Here is an 18,979-nt window from a genome sequence, read left to right on the forward strand (position 1 = left end):
CTTTTATAGTGACCAGCAAAGTTGGCTGAGAAGGTTATGTTTTTGTCTATGTGTATGTATGTATGTATGTATGTATGTATGTATGTATGTATGTATTTTGCCAACTTTTCGCAAAAAATAATAACCCAAATTACATGAAATTTTCAGGGATGATTTGTCATCATCCAAGGACCGGTGGATTAGATCTTGTGATGTTTCACACAGTGATGTAGCTTCCTGACCTGCCTCGTTAGCATCGATATGAGCTAATGAATGCACAGACGAATGTGGCGTTGGCGAAAGTATGCGCTCTACTGACTGCTCGTTTGAGTTTTTACCATTCATTTAAATTTCGTTGTGCATTTGGTTGCCCTGGTTGTGCTTGATGTCATCCTTGGTTGCAGCTCTGTTTTGTTTGAGGACATTAACGTCATTGAGAAGAATGTTAATGTGGCTGCTGTCAGGGTAAAATGTTTCCACCTAACAAATGACACGTATATGATCTACTTTTTACTATAATTCAAGAATTAATCACTTATGAGGGTGTTTCCCTGATCGCAGCGTGATGCCCCGTCCAAGTCATGTGCATAACGGCAGAGGAACATCCTCACTTGTCTCATTACGGGACATGATTGATAGACGGCAGAGCTGGAAGTCACCCCTAAAGCTTGGATCATTTCCTGCTCTCAGCACTCCACCCACAAAACATACAGAACATTTGAGAGAGTGATGGATGGAGGGAGCGAGGGTGTGACCGTCCACGGGGCCTCCGTCTGCTTCTCTTCATCTCTCTCCACCTGAGTGCTGGTTAATCCTCCCCTCATCCCCTGACTCCCAGCTGGATACGTCGGCTCCTCCTGAATAGCGGGCTGCATTAACGCCCAGGAACTTTCCCCCGCTGTCTGTTAGTAAAAGCTGATTGGAGATTACAGGCCTGCTGTAGAAATAAAGAAACCCTCCATCTCATCTCAAATCACTTTCCACGCCCTCTTCCTCTTCTTGTTCTTCTTTATCTCTCCCCCTGCTCTTCATTTCTTTATCTTCTTAATCCCGGCTCTCCTCTTTCTCAATGTCATCAACTTTCCCCTCAGTACTACATCTTTGCCACTGTTCATTGCTCGCTCTCAAGAGCTGAATGACAAGAAAAAATGAGGATGAGTAAGAGGGCGAGAGGGGAAAAAAAAAAAAAAAAAACTTCCCCTCCTGAGTGGAGCCAGAATGATGTCATGGGGGCATTTGTCCTCCTGGTGTGGAGGCTTCCCTTCCTCTGCTAATTACCTTGTACAAACTCGAATCTGATATGGCGGATATGAGGCCCAAATACAATTATTGTGGGCTAACAAAGAGATATTGAGATTCAGGGAATGAGGGAGAGACCGCAAGTGAGATAGAAGGAAAGGCACGCGCACGTGCAGCCATCACGTGCGTGCACACACACACACACACACACACTTACACATACCCACCCACACATGTACACAACCACTTGTCCTTCCCCTCCATTCCCTCAGATAGGCTAATGTTATTACTGGGGTAATTATCCTCATTAGTGCCAGCAGCTGTAGAGAGCCCATTGCTCGCTGTTCAAACTCCACCCCGAACCTTTCTGTCTTCACATCCCTCTTTGTATTCCGGAGATCTCATTTACAGACTTTGTCTCCATCCCTTGCATCCTCATTGTAAAAATAAACCCATCAAATATCTCGTAAACCAGAGTTGCCCTCTGTCTCCGAACCTGTTTGGGACCATTCTGTGAGTAAATGAGGGACGGTAATGTGAACAGCCCCGGAGAGCTGCCTCTACATGAGCTGTACGTAAAGCTAGGAAGAAAGAGAGAGCGAAAGGTTTAAAAAAAATAATTCCCATTTGACATCTCAATGCAAGGACGAGCCAGTCCAAAGAGTTTACAGGGTTTTAAAAAAGTGGATATTAGTAGAAAAGCTTGGGAAACATACTGAGAGCTGCTTTACATTTGAGATATGAGATTAGTTTTTACACTGGGACTATTTCTTCCCATCAGTGTAAACAAAACATTTCCCTTCAGTTTCCTCACGTGGAGCATGTTTTCTATTCCCTCCCATGGTAAATGTCATGTCGCTGTAGTGCAGAGGATCCTGCGTGGGAATGCAGGTGAAGAACACACATTTACCAACAACAGCTTGGCCATGAAATGATCCTGAGATTCAAGCGTGCTGAAGCAGGGAGACATCTAAAACATGCAGGACAGGGACTCTCTGGGACCGAGGCTGGACCTCCCTGGTGTTTACGTTCTCAACACAAGATGGCACTGTTTAGTCAGATAATGCCATCTCAGTGGATTTCCACCAACTGTGCTGCTACTTTTGACATCTACATCTTCCAACACCTCCTGTCCTTCCTGTGCCTCACATGTTCTTGTTTTACTCTCATCCAATCATATCAGTAAAGGAAAATGAGCTGTCACACTCCATCCTCCCCATCAGGGTAGCTATCAATGAGGAAAATAACAGTATTTGCATAAATATTTGGCCCGTTAATTTACTTGATGTTTATGTGAATGCACCATGAAAATGATTCCCCCCTCTTGCTTTTTAACTATGTGCCCTGTCTGCGTCTTTCCACACAAATTATGAGCCCAGCAGCTGAAACGGGCAGCTTTATGCACGGCATCCGATCCCTCGCTCTGTGAGATTGCCTTTTTGTTTTATTGCCAGGGGCTGGTGGGGACAGTGGTTTAACCTGTATACCACTAAGCCCCGCATCAGGCGCTAAATGTCATGCATAGCCTCTTTTTATTGGCTGATACGGCCTGTTGTGCCCTTCTCCCTTTCCTGGAAGCTATTGTTAAAGAGCTAGTTGTTAATGCCGCTGTCCAGATGGGCTCCTTCCCCTCCCCTCAGGTCTGACTGAGGAAGGGTGTTTACCATGCACTGGGCTGTGGATAACAGGTGAGACTACTGCTGGCGTGTCCGCCAATCAGAGCGCAGCAGATGTCTGGCCTCTGCCTGTAAACCTTTATTTGGCATTTGGGGCCTTATGTGAGTGGGTTTGATAATAACACTGAATAAAAGTGAATTCTGGTTTATATGCTTTTTACAGAAGGCTGTTATGTGAAATGGCTGTTAAGTCTACATCAAATCTCCCACAACTCCCATGTAGTCAGTATATCTGGGACTTGGTTTTTAAATAAACCTTGCGCATCTTTTTGTGGATCCAAATTCTTCAGATGGCAAACCGCCCAGTCATTTAATTTTCATTTCATGAAGTTCAGACATCATTTCCAGAAATGTTCCCTCATCTGTTGTGTGACAAAATGTTTCCAGCATTAGCTGGGCAAACACAGAGCATTCCTTTCCCTTTTTTTTTTTTTTTCAATTCAGGCCATCTTGAATTACTGCAATTTGGTATCATGGCAACAGGCAAAGGTAAGGCCAGGCCGTGGATTGTTGAGGAACAGTCTTTTAAAGCTTTGAATCAATCTGCCTTAATGGATGACCTGTGTCTAGCATGCATGTATGGATTAGTTTGGCTGGAGCACCTGTCCCCGTTCTTTCAACATCAGATCAGGTTACGGGCCACACACTCACCCAGCTGACACAACTTCCTCTGATTGACAATACGCAGGTTCCCCCGTTCGCGGCTGCCACATGAAGAATTCACAAATACTCATTTGAGACAACAAACAGGTGAATTCAAAATACTTTCAGCTATAATGAAAACGAAATATGTGTCGTGTTAAGTATCAATACACACGGAAACCAATGAGCCTGTCAATAAAAACATTTCTTCAAGTAAGGAGATTGTTCAATGTTAAAGAACATACCGGTGGGACGAACAGTCTGGTCAGGATGCTTCCATATAAAATCTGTTTAATGTTAAATATGAGGAGGGGGTCATTGCTCTGTGTGGTGCAGCAATTCAAGATTCCTGTTTTAAGGTGAAGAACGTGGAAAAGTGATCATTCATGTTGAATAGTAGGATTACATGATTTGTGGGGATGCCCTGTGATGGACTGGTGACATGTCCAGGGTGTATCCTGTCCTCGACCATAGTAAGCTGGGAATGGTGACCCTGCACTGAATTGAACATTTGAAGAAATCAATTGTTTTTATAGACTTTTTCCAATTTCAAGTCAACAACAATTGGTCTCTGCAGTTCCCGAACACTTCAAAGTGTTGATTTGAAACTGTATTTCTGACTAAAATCAATAAGAAATAAGGTTCGATTTACATCACGACTAACTGCATCACATTGATATTTATAATTTCCCTCAAATTTTGTGGACACGAGGTTTTGAAAACATTACAGATAGGTGTGCTCTGAAGGTATTGACCTCAGCTGGACAGAAAATATACAAATGCTAAAGAAAAACAATAGGCAACAATAGGCTTGTGTTTCACGCCCACAAAGAGAGGTCACAGTTTCTGGACATTTCGCATCGTTTTGCAATCTAATGATTCTACGAACCAACTAAACAAAAACTAGTAATAATCGCCCACATAAAGTTGTACAAACAAAATGTTTTTCCCCATGATTTATAATTTCCAATTGACCTAACGTCAAACAAACATGGGTATTAAAATACCCTGGGGCCCTTTTTTTGTCACAAACTGTCCCGCGGGTCAAAAAATGGACCAGATGATCAAACGGTAGAAACAGCAGAAAACCCTCCTTATTAAAAAAAAAAAAGAAAAAAAGAAAAGAAAAATGCAGTGCAATGTGGCATGTTTGTGAACGAGGCCGGTCTCGGGTTGATTACAGAGTTAAGCTGCCGGAGCGGCCCGGTGAAGCGAGGAGGCGCCCGGGCTTAACATCCATCTGAGAGCAGCTTGTAACCACCAGCAGACCCGAGCTGGGAGACAAAGCTCAGTGAGGAATGGGATGAATGCTCCGTCTGAACGCTGCTCTGGGGTAATAAGAATTAAATACATTAAAAGAAAAAAATCTCACATCGTGAATTGTGCACAGCTGCCTGGTGTCTGCTGATGTTTGGAGGAGAGCTGGGAAATGAGAGCATCTGACAGGACGTCAAGCATACCCTCTTCACACAAGACAGATTCTACTGCCCTAATTAGGCTGATATGTACTTGGAGTTTTTAAAAGTATAATCATACTGGCGTTCAAGCAGATTTGACAAACCCTGAACACAATGTTCTATTTTGGATACTAATGCCATTTTTCTTCCATGGATGCCCACTTATTTCCTCCAGCTGGTATAAAGACCCCTCATCTCTGGCCCCATGCTTGTGGTGCGCCCTCCCGTCTTCTCTGTATTCTCCAGCTTCTCCGCCGATGATGGATCCTCCGATGATGAAACGATTAGGTAGCAACCGTTAGCCTCACCACAAAGCAGAGCGGGTGATAGATGGGCTCGGTGATAGACTCGGGTGCTTGCTTGGGAGGGGGCTTTGTTCCCCTATCTCTGACACCTTGTGATCCACACAGCCGCCTCCTCCATCCAACCCCCACGCAACCCCCACCAGCTGCCTCTGACCCCTCGCCGCAGCCCTCTCCTCTGCTTGCCATGTGCTGGGAGTCAAAGGGTTCCCACCTATCGCTCATCAGAGTGGAGCCCCGCCATCATCCGGCCCCCCGCGCACTAAATCACAATCAATCGCTTGGCAGACAGAGATGGATTGGGACGCCCGCGACCCCGTACCTTTCGGGGGGGGGGTCACCCCCAGCCATCCGAAGGGCCGCTGTCACTGACAAATAATGGAGGTGATTCCGGGAGGAGTGTGCAGGTCAAGTCTGCCGCCCCTGGAAGGAAGTTATCACAAAGCAATGGAGGGAAATTCTTTTCTCTTTAGGAAGACCAGTCACGATGTCTAACAGCATGTCTGACAGAAGGTGGAGGAAAGTTCGCTTTCACACCCCAAAAAAATGGCTTTATTTCAGATCCGTCTCAGTTTAATCCAGGGCACATTTTTAAGCTGCTAATTTGGGTGCTGGTGGCCCTTTTTCCCTCCAGGTCTAAGACAGAATATTACATTTCGCCTGTTACACACACTGTCAACCAGGTGCTCAAAGATTATTTTAAAGCATCTGTTCTGCAAATACACGCTCACAACATGAGACATAATAGTCTGACTGGCAGGTTGCCAAGAAGACAGCCGCTATAGGACTTTGGTAGTAAAATAAGGTTAACTTCACATATTGTTTTTGTTTCTGGAAAACATTTGAACATATTTCATCGAATTCAGTCAATGATGCAAATGTAATATTTAACGATACTTAAATACATTAGAACTTCTCAAAATCTCCCGTAAGTTAATCACACCTGCAACTCTTTGTTGTCTATTTATATTTTCTTATGTTTTTTTTGTCTTTAAAATGAGAAAATATGAATAAGAAAATGTCGTTTTTCATGTAATGTTCTATGATTGTTCTGAATAACAGCCCACGAAAAGAGAAAACAACCAATGAATTTCAAAGTTTGGGGTCGTCCTCCCCTGGGGGCACAAAAGAACTTGGGAGGGGAGGTCATGAGGATGCCTTTTCTCTTTCTGTTTGTGAAATCAAAACACACCATCCTACAACTGAATGTCTTTGCCAGATTGAGAACTGGCATGAAAAGAGGTGTGCTATTTGTCGTCTATGGATATGACAATACTTATAAGGTGTATGACACTATTGTCTGATGATGTTAAAAACAGAGCTGCATGGTGTCACACTGGTTAGTGTCTCACAGGGGGGAGGTCATGAGATCAGAAACCGGCCGGGCCTTTGTCTATGCCAGGGGTCTGCAAACTGCCGCTCTGCAGCCACACGTGGCTCTTAACTGTTCTATAGGCCTCCCAGAAAATTCTAGTAAATAAGCCCTTTGTTTTTAGTTTATGTTCATACGACACTGTTTTTCCAAAATCGGCTAATTTCCTGGATAGAAACAGCTAAAGTAGACAAAACAGCCAGAATGACTAAAAACAGATTACTACTCAAAAACAAACAGGAAAAACAGCTAAAATGATAAAATCACAAAAAAAAAAAAGGTTAACATTTCTAACTGTTCCAACTTTTATTATGAAACACATAGTCCCTATAAAATAGTTAGAATGGCTGAAGTGGCAAAAATCCACCACAAAAGAAGAAAAACTGCTAATAAAAAAGAAAATAAGCTACAGAAGAAAAAAAAAAGAAAAGAAGTAGGTAAAGTTTATTTAAATGGTAACTATTAAATGTCATGAACACAAGCTTGTATTTCTTTTCTTCATTTCAGATCATTAACATATTTTGCAAATCCACAAAGATTTTATTTGGTGCAAAAACCCCAGAACTTCTCTTTTGGTCATAAAGCTTGCAGAACCCTTGTCTACGCAAAGTTTGCATGTTCTCCCCGTGTGGGTTTCCTCCAGGTACTTCGGTTTCCTCCAACAGTCCAAAAACATGCATGTGAGGTTAATTAGTGACCCTAAAGTTCCCCTGGGGGTGAATGTGAGTGTGTGCTTGTCTGTCTCTGTGTGTTCACCTTGTAATAGTGCATCCTGCCCTTGCCCATCGTGAGCTGGCTCCAGCAGCCGGACACCCTGCACAAGACGAAGCAGTTTAGAAGATGGATCGATGTGAAAAACATCAGGAAGTCCATCAAACACCCAAATACCAGGCTGAGTTTTTCAAGCAGAATTATCGTCTTTGTAAAAGAGTAAATGTGTGGCAGAGATCCTCTCAGTGTGGATACTGAAGGGGACTGTGAATAGATCACTAAAATACACCCAGATACGTTGGTTTGAGCAGAAGGAAACTTGTCGGTGCCACCTGAAGCGTGCTGCCTCCATACCGGCCCCCTGCTCACGTTAATTGGTTTCATCCTCTCAGCACCTTCCCTGTGCGCTTCCTCCTTCATCCCGCTCTTTCAAAATAAGGCAATCTTGACCTTCTCTAGTGCTTCCTGATTTCCTCCCCAACAGACCAAGTGATTGCATCATTCACATGAGCATCGACAACAAATACCATTCAGACATGTTTCAAAAAGAAAAAGTCTCCACAATGCCATAACACGGTGATTGGGAGTGAGAGATCTTATTGTCTATTCACTGCCGAGGGCTCGAGGAGGATCATTCACATGCAGATGTGTCCTCCTGGAAGTGCCTCAGCTATACAATTTCCATTTAGATAAGGTGTATACACAAATAAAGGAAGGACATTGGGTTCTTCATTTGATTAACTAATCATAGTCTTTGTAATTCCACTCGGGGGCCTTGAAGGACAGTGGCGGCCTGTGTGCCCTGATTAGTCGACTCATGATTGCTGCCGCCATGCCACAAATCAGTTCAAGTAACTGGGCTCAATACGCTACACGGTGGCAGTGATTAAACGGGCGATTAAGACTTAGAGAGGTTCGGCCTGTTTAATCCCTTCTCCCCGATAGCCGCAGCGTAGGCCCCGATCAGCAGTAACCCGACAGCACAGGAGTTGGAGTGGGAGGTGATTAGGGTCTTCAGAGCTCCCTGGAGGGAGGATGCAGGTTGTTTGTGATTAAACTTAAAGGTACATTCTGTTCTTGTTTGGACTTTGGGAATTCATTATCTCATTCTTATGCTGAGAGAGAGGGAGAGAAAAAACGAATACACAACCTCAGGACAGATGAGATATCTCAAAGTGACAATAGAAAAGAAAAAAAACAACAACAACAACAACACAACAATCCACGTTTGCTGCCCAAGTGAGGAAGCTTGAGTTTCGCAGCATGTTGACAAACCGAACAAAACAATCGTCATCCTCACGACTCAGAGGGCTCTAACCCTCCTCCATCCCCTCTTCATGCGGAGCAGTGGTGTCTGTGTATCATCTGAAGGCTGTATAGAAACTCTACAGCCCCTCTCCATGACTGATCTCTTTTGATAGAGCTCATTATGCAAACTGCTCCCAACTCCCGCTGCATAATTAGTGCTTAATTAATTTGAGTGAAATCTTTCATCTGTCTGTGTCCGGCCAGCTCCTTCCTTCCATTTACAACATGATATTAATTTCAGAGGGGGGAATGGTAGCCCAGTTGATGAAAAGGCTGATATAATTAATCAAGTACTGTATCTTTTTCCTTCATTTTTATTTTTTTTTTTCAGGAATAATAATAAGTGTGATGAGCAGAGTCTGATTAACCCTATTATGCTCCCTAATTAGGGTGATCATTTAATAATCAAGGAAGCAGCACAATTATAAGAGAATGCAAATCGTGCCATCTAATGAAGAGTGTACCAATTCGGGAAATTCTTTGTTGGGAAAATGTGGCATTCCCAAATCAAGTGTCAAGACCAGGCTCTTCTTCAAGGTGCCACTCTTTAATGCACATACGTTAAGATGTGCTTTCACAGCTCTGACAAGATGTCTCAAACACAGTGGAGACGTGCTCCACTGAAGAGCGCAGAGAAAAATGGATTCTTATGTCAGGAAATAGCTAAAAAAAAAAAAAAAAAAGAGGTGAAAACCGAATATAGATTTTGAGGAAACAGCCTGACATTAAGTGCTGGCAAGAAGAAACAGCTAATTAGCTTAGCATGGAAAAAAGGAAAACAATATTTTATAACCGTTCGTAACAAAATGCTTCAGCAGGAAGACATGTTCTTCTTTTAAATCGTTGCCTGTTCCTCGTCCCCGTGCAAAGCTATTGTTGCTCAGCTAATAGGATTGTGACTGACACAAAAGTAAGCTTTTGGTGGAGCTTTGTAGATTTTCCCAGAGAGCCACTCCAATAAAAAAGGATTTCATGTCGGAGTTGTCTCAGAAAATCTAAAACATTTGTGTCAACTCTGTCAATGATATAAAATATACAAAATACAATAATATAGGTCTGCTAGTTAGAGAGCTTTAGAATGTTAATTTACATTTAAAAACATGTTCCACGGTTTATCAGATTCATCACCTTTCTTGATGTGTTCCTCATTTGAAGCTTAGATATTTAAAAATGCAAATTCCAGCTCATGGTGCGATTTGTTTTTGTTAATATTGTGATATTTCAGAGGTGCACTGTGACCCCAGTGTTTCCTTTCGTTTGTTTCTGCGTAACATCCACTATGAGGACACTACGTCTTATTTCCCACGAGCCCCGTGTGCTTCATGGAGCCTGATGCAGCTGCTGGTGTGAACTGGGAGGCGGGTGTTCAGCACCACGGACAGCAGCCAGTCTTCTCCTGAACACCACCGGCTGGACAAACACATCCAGAGCCGTCGCTTCAAACTTTGTAAATAATTTAAGATGCTGAAGGTTATGTCTTTAAAGGCAGGTTTTCACATGGGTCTCGTGTGTCCTCAGATGAATGGATGACAGTGGATTGATAAAGGATATGGCTCATTAGGTCTGCCAGGGTCCATCTTTCATGCTCCTCCATGATACAGCTGCTGTCTACACTTTCATCAAGATAATAGCGACCTCATACACGGATACTGTGAGCAATGGCCCTGATTTAATTTATCTTACATGGAGTCATTATCAATATAATTACAGTATAATTACAATCCAGCCAGTGAAAAACACACAATGGACTTTTTCTTTAATTGTTGTCTACTTGTGTGAGAGATGTATTGCCACATGCCTGTGAGTGGGTCTGCTCTCAGTGAGCATGCTTTGAATCTGTGTGTGTGTGTGTGTGTGTGTGTGTGTGTGTGTGTGTGTGTGTGTGTGTGTGTGTGTGTGTGTGTGTGTGTGTGTGTGTGTGTGTGTGTGTGTGTGTGTGTGTGTGTGTGTGTGTGTGTGTGTGTGTGTGTGTGTGTGCGTGTGTGTGTGTGTGTGTGTGTGCGTATCCCCACATGAATGTACCTCAATTTGTTCCTCTTTACCCCCATAGTACAGGCGTACCTCAGAGAACTCTTGCGAAGTAATTGAAAGAGCCGGGGCAGGAGGGTTGGAGAAGGGCGGCAGGCGGGGGAAACCTGTGGTGCCCGCTGGCCTTATTATCTGTAATACAGCAGCCGCTCTGCCTGCACTCTCTCATCCACTCATGAATACAGAAATGAATGTGATGGACGTCAGAGGTGAGCACGGAGGGGAGAAATGGGGGCCGGGGGGGTTGTTTTAATCAGCTCCCAGATAGAACAATCACTTTATCCACCTCCACAGCTCAGAGGTGAATTAGTGTTTAACATTCCAGGGCATGCTTTCTGACTGGGGGACTCCTCCTCCGCACCCCCCCCCCCCCCCCCCAAACAACCAATGGACTGCAGAGATTATTGAGAGACACTCTGATGTTTTTGATGAGTAAATTAGAGCTAAACATGCCCGTGGGGCTCTGGTAACTGATATGCAGGATATGCCTCTTTTTAATAAGAGGCTCTTTACAGGAAAAGAAAATCTGGTGTTGTCCGTTTGAAGTCTTTGTTTGTATCTCATGCAGACTTTAAAAGAATCTGAGGGTTTTTTTTTGTTTTTTTTTGTTCTTGTGCTTTATTTGCCTTGGACTATATAGTAATCCCACTCAGCTTCAAATAGTGAATATGGCGAAAGGACTGCTTTGTGAGCGCCTCACAATCGTCATTGAAGCCCCCTCGGAGCGCCTGTCCTTGTCCTTGTGGAGTCATCAGCATCATTGTCAGAGACACAGATGACATCAGGGACAGTCCCAGTCAAGCCCACGAGGTCCATTAGTCTTAAAGCTAAGAGCGGCACCACTTTACAGGGCTTTTCGCGGCAACCTGGTCTCATGGGCATCCTCCTAAAGTACACTTTTAAAGTCTAGACAGTGACCTCTGTGTTGCTCTCATGGCCAAACAAGCAATTTGCCCATTGATCTTCTCAGCGCCACAGTCCAACCGCTCCTCCACAAACCTTTCCACAATTGTTGCTCTTTTCAGGCTCGTTTCCTCTGCTGTTTCACAGTTGCTCATTGGACTGAATATAGTTGGAGTCACAGGGCTTTTAAGCCAGCCAGTCACAGGGAAGTAAGACTATGTGACTCTGTGATGGATCAACTCAGGAGGTTAGGCTCTGAGATGATCTGAACTTTTGCAAGTAATTTCTAAAAATTCACGAAATGTTGCATGGAGTCATTTAAACTGCTAATTACAGTAATAAATGACATGACATTAGCAGCCAAAGTTATTATGTGTAATTGTGGTAGAAAGGCTCGGTCGTGTTTTAATCACTGAGGTGAAGTTTTGCGGTTCACACATTGATATTGACTCAGTTTACGTTCACCAGTGTCAACTGTGATTTTAAAGACGTACAGATTTATGGGTAGTATGTAAATATCAAACACTTAACAGGAATTTACTTCATGCACACACAGGGGAGAACATGAAAACTCCACAGAGAAAAGTCCCAAGAAGTGCTAACCACTACAACACTTTCACCAATTTAGGATTTAGATCGCTGGATGATTTCACTGTGATTAGGTGAGCTCTTAAGAAAAGATCACTGTTTATCACTAGATTGTAGGCGCAGGAGCAGATTTAATCTGATGAAATGCTGGTTACACATCTGAATACTTCTGAAGGAAAGTCCATTCATCCATCATCATTATCCAACTTGTGGTTAAGGTGAAGGTAGGTCACATTCAGAAGGTTAAACTGGTCTTCTTATGTTATGTCACAGGACAAACTTCTTTTCCTGGCTGCTTTTAACCACAATCAACCAGCTCGATCATTATTTTAATCTCTTTGAGTACACAACGACATGAGCTATAAATAGCGGTGACTGTTATCAAATACTATTTTGTTGTGCAAATAGATAGCCAAATATTATTTACCAAATTCTCTTGAAGCAAATGGTCTTAGATCTCTTAAAGGGCAGAAAAACAAAGTCCATAAGAGAGCTATCTTTCAAAAAACGGGTTGTATTATTAAGCATCCTGCTGAGCTCCTCTGATGCCTTCATTGCTAACAATCCTCACTCACACGAGCAGATCAAGAGCTTGTTTTTGGGCTGGTTTTAATAGGAATTATAAATATATATATATATGTGTGTGTGTGGCCAGCAAAAGCTTAAATGAAATTCAAGGCAACAGGCAAACAAACAACAGATCAATTGAACAAATTAGAACAGGGCAGGACCGAGGAGAATGGAAAAGATTTGAGGCATAATGGAGGAGCTGAAAGCTGTTTTCCCCGGGTATAAATAGTTTAAATGTGTTTTGGACAAACCCATTTAGAACAATATTTAAAAACCAATCACTTCATTAAACAGTGCTTCCTTTGTTCTACCGTGCCATTGTTCTCTTGTTGGTCCCTGCCTGCTCTCAGTTTTGGGGACAAAGGCCGAGGCCGAGGCTGTGCCACGTCTTACAGGCAGTCTGATTAAATCTGGGTCCCTCGCTGGCTCTCTCCATGGTGCTGAAAGAGTCCTCTATCAGATTACACCCAGCCAGAATAGGACCTCAGCTAATCCATTACAATAATTGATTGACAGTGCATTGAAGGTGGCCCTGTAGTGAGCACCAATTACAGTCATGTCCTATTGCGCTTTCAAATTGGCTGGGGTTGTTGGCTCGGCACATTGAGGCGATCGCTCATGTGGGAAGTACAGGAGGTTTTCCCACTGCCATGAGAATAAGAGTAATCTAATCTTTGACAAATAACCAAACTGCTCTGCAGTTCTCTCAGTAACCATGGTTAACGCCTCGCAGGAACTACAGGGGGGATGGCTGCAGAGAGATTTTTGCTTACCAGATGCAAACTTTCCCTCTGCTCTCAGGGTTTCCCCAGCATCCTGTAGGTGGTGCAATGAAGTAAGAACACGGCTCAGAAACAGATTGTCTTCATCTCTTAACTTGTCACTGTACACTGGAAGAGAGATCTGCGACCTGTAGCTCTTTGTGACCCTCCAGCCCATTTAACTTTTACTAAATGAACGTGTTACATCCCATTATTTTACCTGCTGGCTCCCTTTTGCTGCAGGTAAAATTTTGAGATCCAAATTGATTCATTAATTGTGGATAGAATATCTGGAATAGCTGCAATAATCCAAAAATAGTCCTAACTACTTAAATAGAAGCAATAGCTAAAACTGTTTGAAAACCTAAAACTGCCAAAGTGACTGAAAAAGCTAAATTGGCTAAATCAGGGAGAAAAAAACAAATAAAGCAGCTAAACTGCTGAAACTCTAAATAAAATGTTCTTATTTGTAACTCTTAAATTTCACAAATACAACATAAACCAGTGGGACTCCATGTCACTAAAGTTTTTGAGCTGTATTGTCTTCATTTTTGGTGAAAAGTGGTTAAAACACATCTCCACATGTAGTCACACTTCCTCATCCTCTGGAACTCATTTCCAACCCCAGTATCTGAAACTTCCAACCCCTGGACACTTTAAAATTCTATCTTAAAACAAGCAAATTCATGTTCACAATGTTGGTCTGCTGCAAATCCTTGACTTTCTAATTTTATTTTTTTCAAATGTTATTATTTGTTTGTTTTTTTTAACTGTATTTTTACAAGTCCATTGTGGACAGTAACCTTAAATCACTGAAAAATAAACTGTTATTATGGTCTGTGAACAAGAACCTCTGCATCACTGTTTACACACTTTTAAAAGAGCAACTTGTGGAAGAAAAAAATGTAACTACATGAAATAAAAACATTGTTTTAGACCTAAATGTAAGCTTTAACATAAGAGCGGGCAGTGACAGAACCGCCTGTAGACCGAAGTAAAATTCTTTATTGTGCCATAGCATGAGATGAGGTCGAGGAGGATGCAGCCTGTTAAAGCTGCAGCAGCTGTATGGTAATCAGGCGCCTGTGCGTCCCGTCCGCGCAGGGCAGCACGCGCCACTGAGCAAACACGCGCATGCGTCATTGCGGCCAGGACCGGCACACCTGCCCACGCGCCCCCACGCACATGATCTCCCGGGGAAAGAGGAACTCGTTAAAATGCCATCAAAGCTTGTAGTCTCAACAAACCACGACTAATAGACGCTCGGGATGAAAGAACAACAAGTCAGGGAGGAAGAGTTGAGATTGTTTTTCTGATTGTTTGTGGGGAAATTCAGTAGCAGAGGAGCGTCCAAAGCGCTGAAAACAAAATAAGATTCGAACAAAACATATTTAAAAGCTTTAAGAAACTGGCCTTTTGATTAAATGTGCGAAGTTGTAACTTTATCACCGAACATTTTAAAGTGTTTTCCCCCAAAGTTTTTACTATATTTCAAAACAGTTTTCACTTTCCTGAAATTTATCTCTTCACCTTGTGTAAGCAACATAACGGTGTGTTTACAGGCAGGTGAGAAGGCACGAGGACACAGAGGCCCATTGAAAGGAAGGCGCAGGCCTGCGGCTCAGCGCCGATTGTGTAATTATTTGACTTGGTCATACTGCAGCTTTATGCAAATGAGGGGGAACAATGTACGACGATGGAGATTAATTCCTCCCTGGTCTGCCGACTGAAAGGAAAAAGAATGCGCTCTGTGCCAAGTGGCGCACTGCCGCATACATTTACCCATTATGACGGGGAAAAAAAAAGAAGAAGACAAGTGGGCCGACAGGACACAGAAAATACGCGCAGAGAGAATAACCTGCGTGGTGTAGAAAATGGGTCATAAATTATTTGTAAATATATGATGATACAAATCAAACTTTTTTTTTGTTTGAGTAAATTTAAAACTGAATTTATCAACTGAATTTAATAGTATGGAGTACTTTTTTCTTCGTTGGATGAGATTTAACCAACACTCTGAATTTGAACTCCGCGTGTGTAATGTTTTCAGCTGGTTGCGGCCCTCTTTGTCTGGAGCGCTGATTCCGCCCAGCACGCGTCTATCTGTGGGCCAGATTGGCCGCGAGTCCCGTTTCACAGCTAAGAGGTCAATTTGCCTTTCAAACGTAAAAAAAAAAAAAAAATTCAGGATATCCAAGCGCAGGCAGACGTGGCTATTGTGCACAAAGACCAGAGGGCCTTCTTATTACTTATGTATGCAGCGAGATGTCTGATTTATATGTCGAGTTAAACTACCGAGACAGACACGTGCCCTAAAATAAAGACACACTCCCTCCGTAGTGTCTTTTTTTCTTTTGAAATATCATAAAATAAACTGGGTCCTTTAGGTTGCGTGTGCGTAAAGGTCGTGCGTAAAACAGTGGCTTGAGCATGACTGGAGATAAACTACAATTTGAAGGTAGTAACCCCCCCCCCCCTAAAAAAAAAACAACCAACCCAGTCCAGTATTAATTTCCACAATAGAATTGATTAAATAAATGTCTTGACTATCTAGTAAAGTTTCTTCTTTGGTCAACACCACACAAGGAAGAAAAAGAAAGTCAGTTTCTGGTTGGTGTTAAACCAAGTTCAGTTAAACATACCTTGCCTTATTTTAAATTGTGATGATTGTGACAGTGACGGACATTTCCTTTTGGCAACTTCGGGCCCCCCAGAGGAGAGCCACAAAAGCAGTGGCACGTGTGCATTTGTGTAGGGGCCCATCAGACCGTAAAAAGAGGAGGGTCCCGGCGTGTGCCTCCGTCAGGGAGGGGCCGAGCGCACACATTAATGTAATAAACCGCCAGTACATCTGCTAAGCTATCTGCACATCCTCCAACGAAATCCACCAAACCCGAGCTCTGAGCCCTCCCACAATAAAATCCACTGGGATCAAGGTTTCCTCCGATTGGTCGGGGATGCTGCAATGGGGGGGCGAGAACAATAGCATCATTCCGGCATAAAAAGAGTGGAGCTATGCCTTGGAGACGAAAACATTTCAGCAACAGAAGGATCGATATACCGGGGAGATAAAGTCCCGCAAGCTTCTAGTGTTGCCATATTTTGAACCAACCTGGATACTCCAGACTTCACCCACCTCCCCGAAGTGCCTTTCCGCTGTTACTCGCCAAGATGCCCAAAGGATTCCTGGTAAAAAGAAACAAGAAATCTGCACATGTTTCCTACAGGACTCGGTCAGACGAGGATGACCTCCAGGAGCCTCCCACCCCAGCTGCCTTGCCGAGTTACACGGACCCCTCCCCGCCGATGTCAGTGGCGTCCAGTCCAGACCGCGCCTCAGCATCACCGGATTTCGGCGCAGCTGACGCGCCGGTGCCAAGACTGGAGAAGCCGGCGCAGTTCGGCAACCCAGAAGCGGTGTGCCAAGCCCTGTACAGCCCCACCCGGCCCATCAGCAAGGAGCACGACAGGGGATATTTCGAGAGAAGTTTCAATCTGGGGTCGCCAATTTCTGCCGAGTCATTCCCGACACCCGCCTCCCTCTCCGGCTTGGATCATCTCCTGTACGCTCCGGTCGACCTGAAAATCGGCACCAGCAACAGCAGCCGCAGCGGCACCACCACGACCACCACCAGCAGCAGCAGCAGCAGCAACAGCAACAACCACAACAACAGCCTCCCGGGACCGAGTAACCGGGTCAGCAACAAACGACCCGCCACCGATGGAGCCGAGCGCAAATCCAAACCCGCATCCAAGAAACCCAAAGCCATTAGAAAACTCAACTTCGAAGACGAAGTGACGACTTCTCCGGTGCTCGGTCTCAAAATCAAAGAGGGGCCGGTGGAGATGAAGCCAAGGTCGCAGACCTCCAACAAGCCTCTGGGGGAGTTTGTGTGCCAGCTGTGCAAGGAGGCGTACGCGGATCCCTTCTCCCTGGCTCAGCACAAGTGCTCCCGCATCGTGAGGGTCGAGTACCGGTGTCCCGAGTGCGACAAGATGTTCAGCTGCCCGGCGAACCTCGCCTCCCACCGCCGCTGGCACAAACCGCGGGCGACCGGCGCGCCCGCCATGGCACCGGCGCAGGGCATCAAGCCCGACATGGCCAAAATGCCCCCGCTGGGTGTCAAAGCGCTCTCCGACGAAGCCAAAGACATGAGTGACAGAGACACCCCGAGTCCAGGGCTGTCCGAATCCGGCTCTGAAGACGGCTGCTACGACTGCCAGTTCTGCGGGAAGAGGTTCAAGCGACAGGCATACCTAAGAAAACACATCATGGGACACCAGGCCCTGCAAAAGAAAGTGCTGGAGGAGCACGGGTTTCAAACCAGCGACCGCGGGGTAGAGCAGCCGCCTCCAGCGCCAATCCCCTCCTCATCCTCCACCTCAGCATCCTCCTCCATCTCCCCCTCCATCTCCACCTCCTCCTCCTCCTCCTCCTCCTCAGAGGAAGCCTCAAACCAAAGCCCCCTCAACCTGAGCCCGGTGGACTGCCTGCTGTGCCCGGTGTGCGGGGAGAGTTTCACCAGCAGGGCCGGTCAGGAGAGACACCTGCGCCTCATGCACTCCTCCCAGATCTACCCGTGCAAGTACTGCCCCGCCACCCTCTACAGCTCGCCGGGACTCACCAGGCACATAAACAAGTGCCACCCCTCGGAGAACAGGCAGGTGATCCTGCTCCAAATGCCGGTGCGCCCCGCCTGCTAAAGACAACTCGTGCCTTTGATGGAGGGGAGGAGAGAAGAGAAGAAGAAAAAAAAAAGAAAAGAAAGAAGATAAAAAAAAAAATAAAGTGTCTTTGGGGTTTAAAAAAAACAAAGAGTTTGTGATGCTCACTGCCATAACTTTAGGCCAATGACAGGCAGTGCGGTTTGATGTTTCAGTGGTGTCTTTTCCATGCCAATCAGTGATTGTTGAGCGCTTCTCTCTATATTTGAACTACATATAGGCCTATTTTGAGAGTTTTCTTTCTCAAAATAGTTTAACAAGTGGAAGAAGAAGAAGAAGAAAAAAAAAAAGAATACAAAGCGTTAGTTTGACTGTTAAAGGGTATTTTTCTAGTACAGCACATGCTCAACGATAGCTTCTAGACCTAAGAAATGTCTTAAAAATCTCAGAAATCCTTCGGCCCAGCCAAGCCTGACTCACTCTGTCACTGCAGCTTTAGTTTGTGGAGGACAGAACTTATCCAACTTGGTCTTGGTGGGGAAAAAAAAAAAAAGAAGAAACAAGTGACTGAAGATTTCCCTTTTAAGTAGAACCACAAATGCCTTTAGTATACAGATAGTCCGAAATAGCCTACATACACATCCAAATCCTGCTGTATAACTGCCTTAAATGAGTCAACATAGATTGTTTTAATTTTTAATGCTGGCACATATTTTATTACTATTCTTATTATTCTTATTATTATTATTGACGATCGTTGCAATATTTTTCCATCATA

The 18,979-nt window shown here is 44.2% G+C and overlaps 1 protein-coding gene across 1 annotated transcript; it reads left to right on the plus strand.

Moving 5' to 3' along the window:
* The first annotated feature begins 16,570 nt into the window (after positions 1-16,570).
* On the plus strand, positions 16,571-18,273 carry insm1b (insulinoma-associated 1b). The gene has a single exon (XM_080480461.1). The coding sequence runs from the start codon at positions 16,708-16,710 to the stop codon at positions 18,238-18,240; it is 1,533 nt and encodes a 510-aa protein (XP_080336587.1). The 5' UTR covers positions 16,571-16,707; the 3' UTR covers positions 18,241-18,273.
* Positions 18,274-18,979: the final 706 nt, after the last annotated feature.

Source organism: Lipophrys pholis, assembly GCF_963383615.2.
Source record: "Lipophrys pholis genome assembly, chromosome: 14".
NCBI lineage: Eukaryota > Metazoa > Chordata > Actinopteri > Blenniiformes > Blenniidae > Lipophrys > Lipophrys pholis.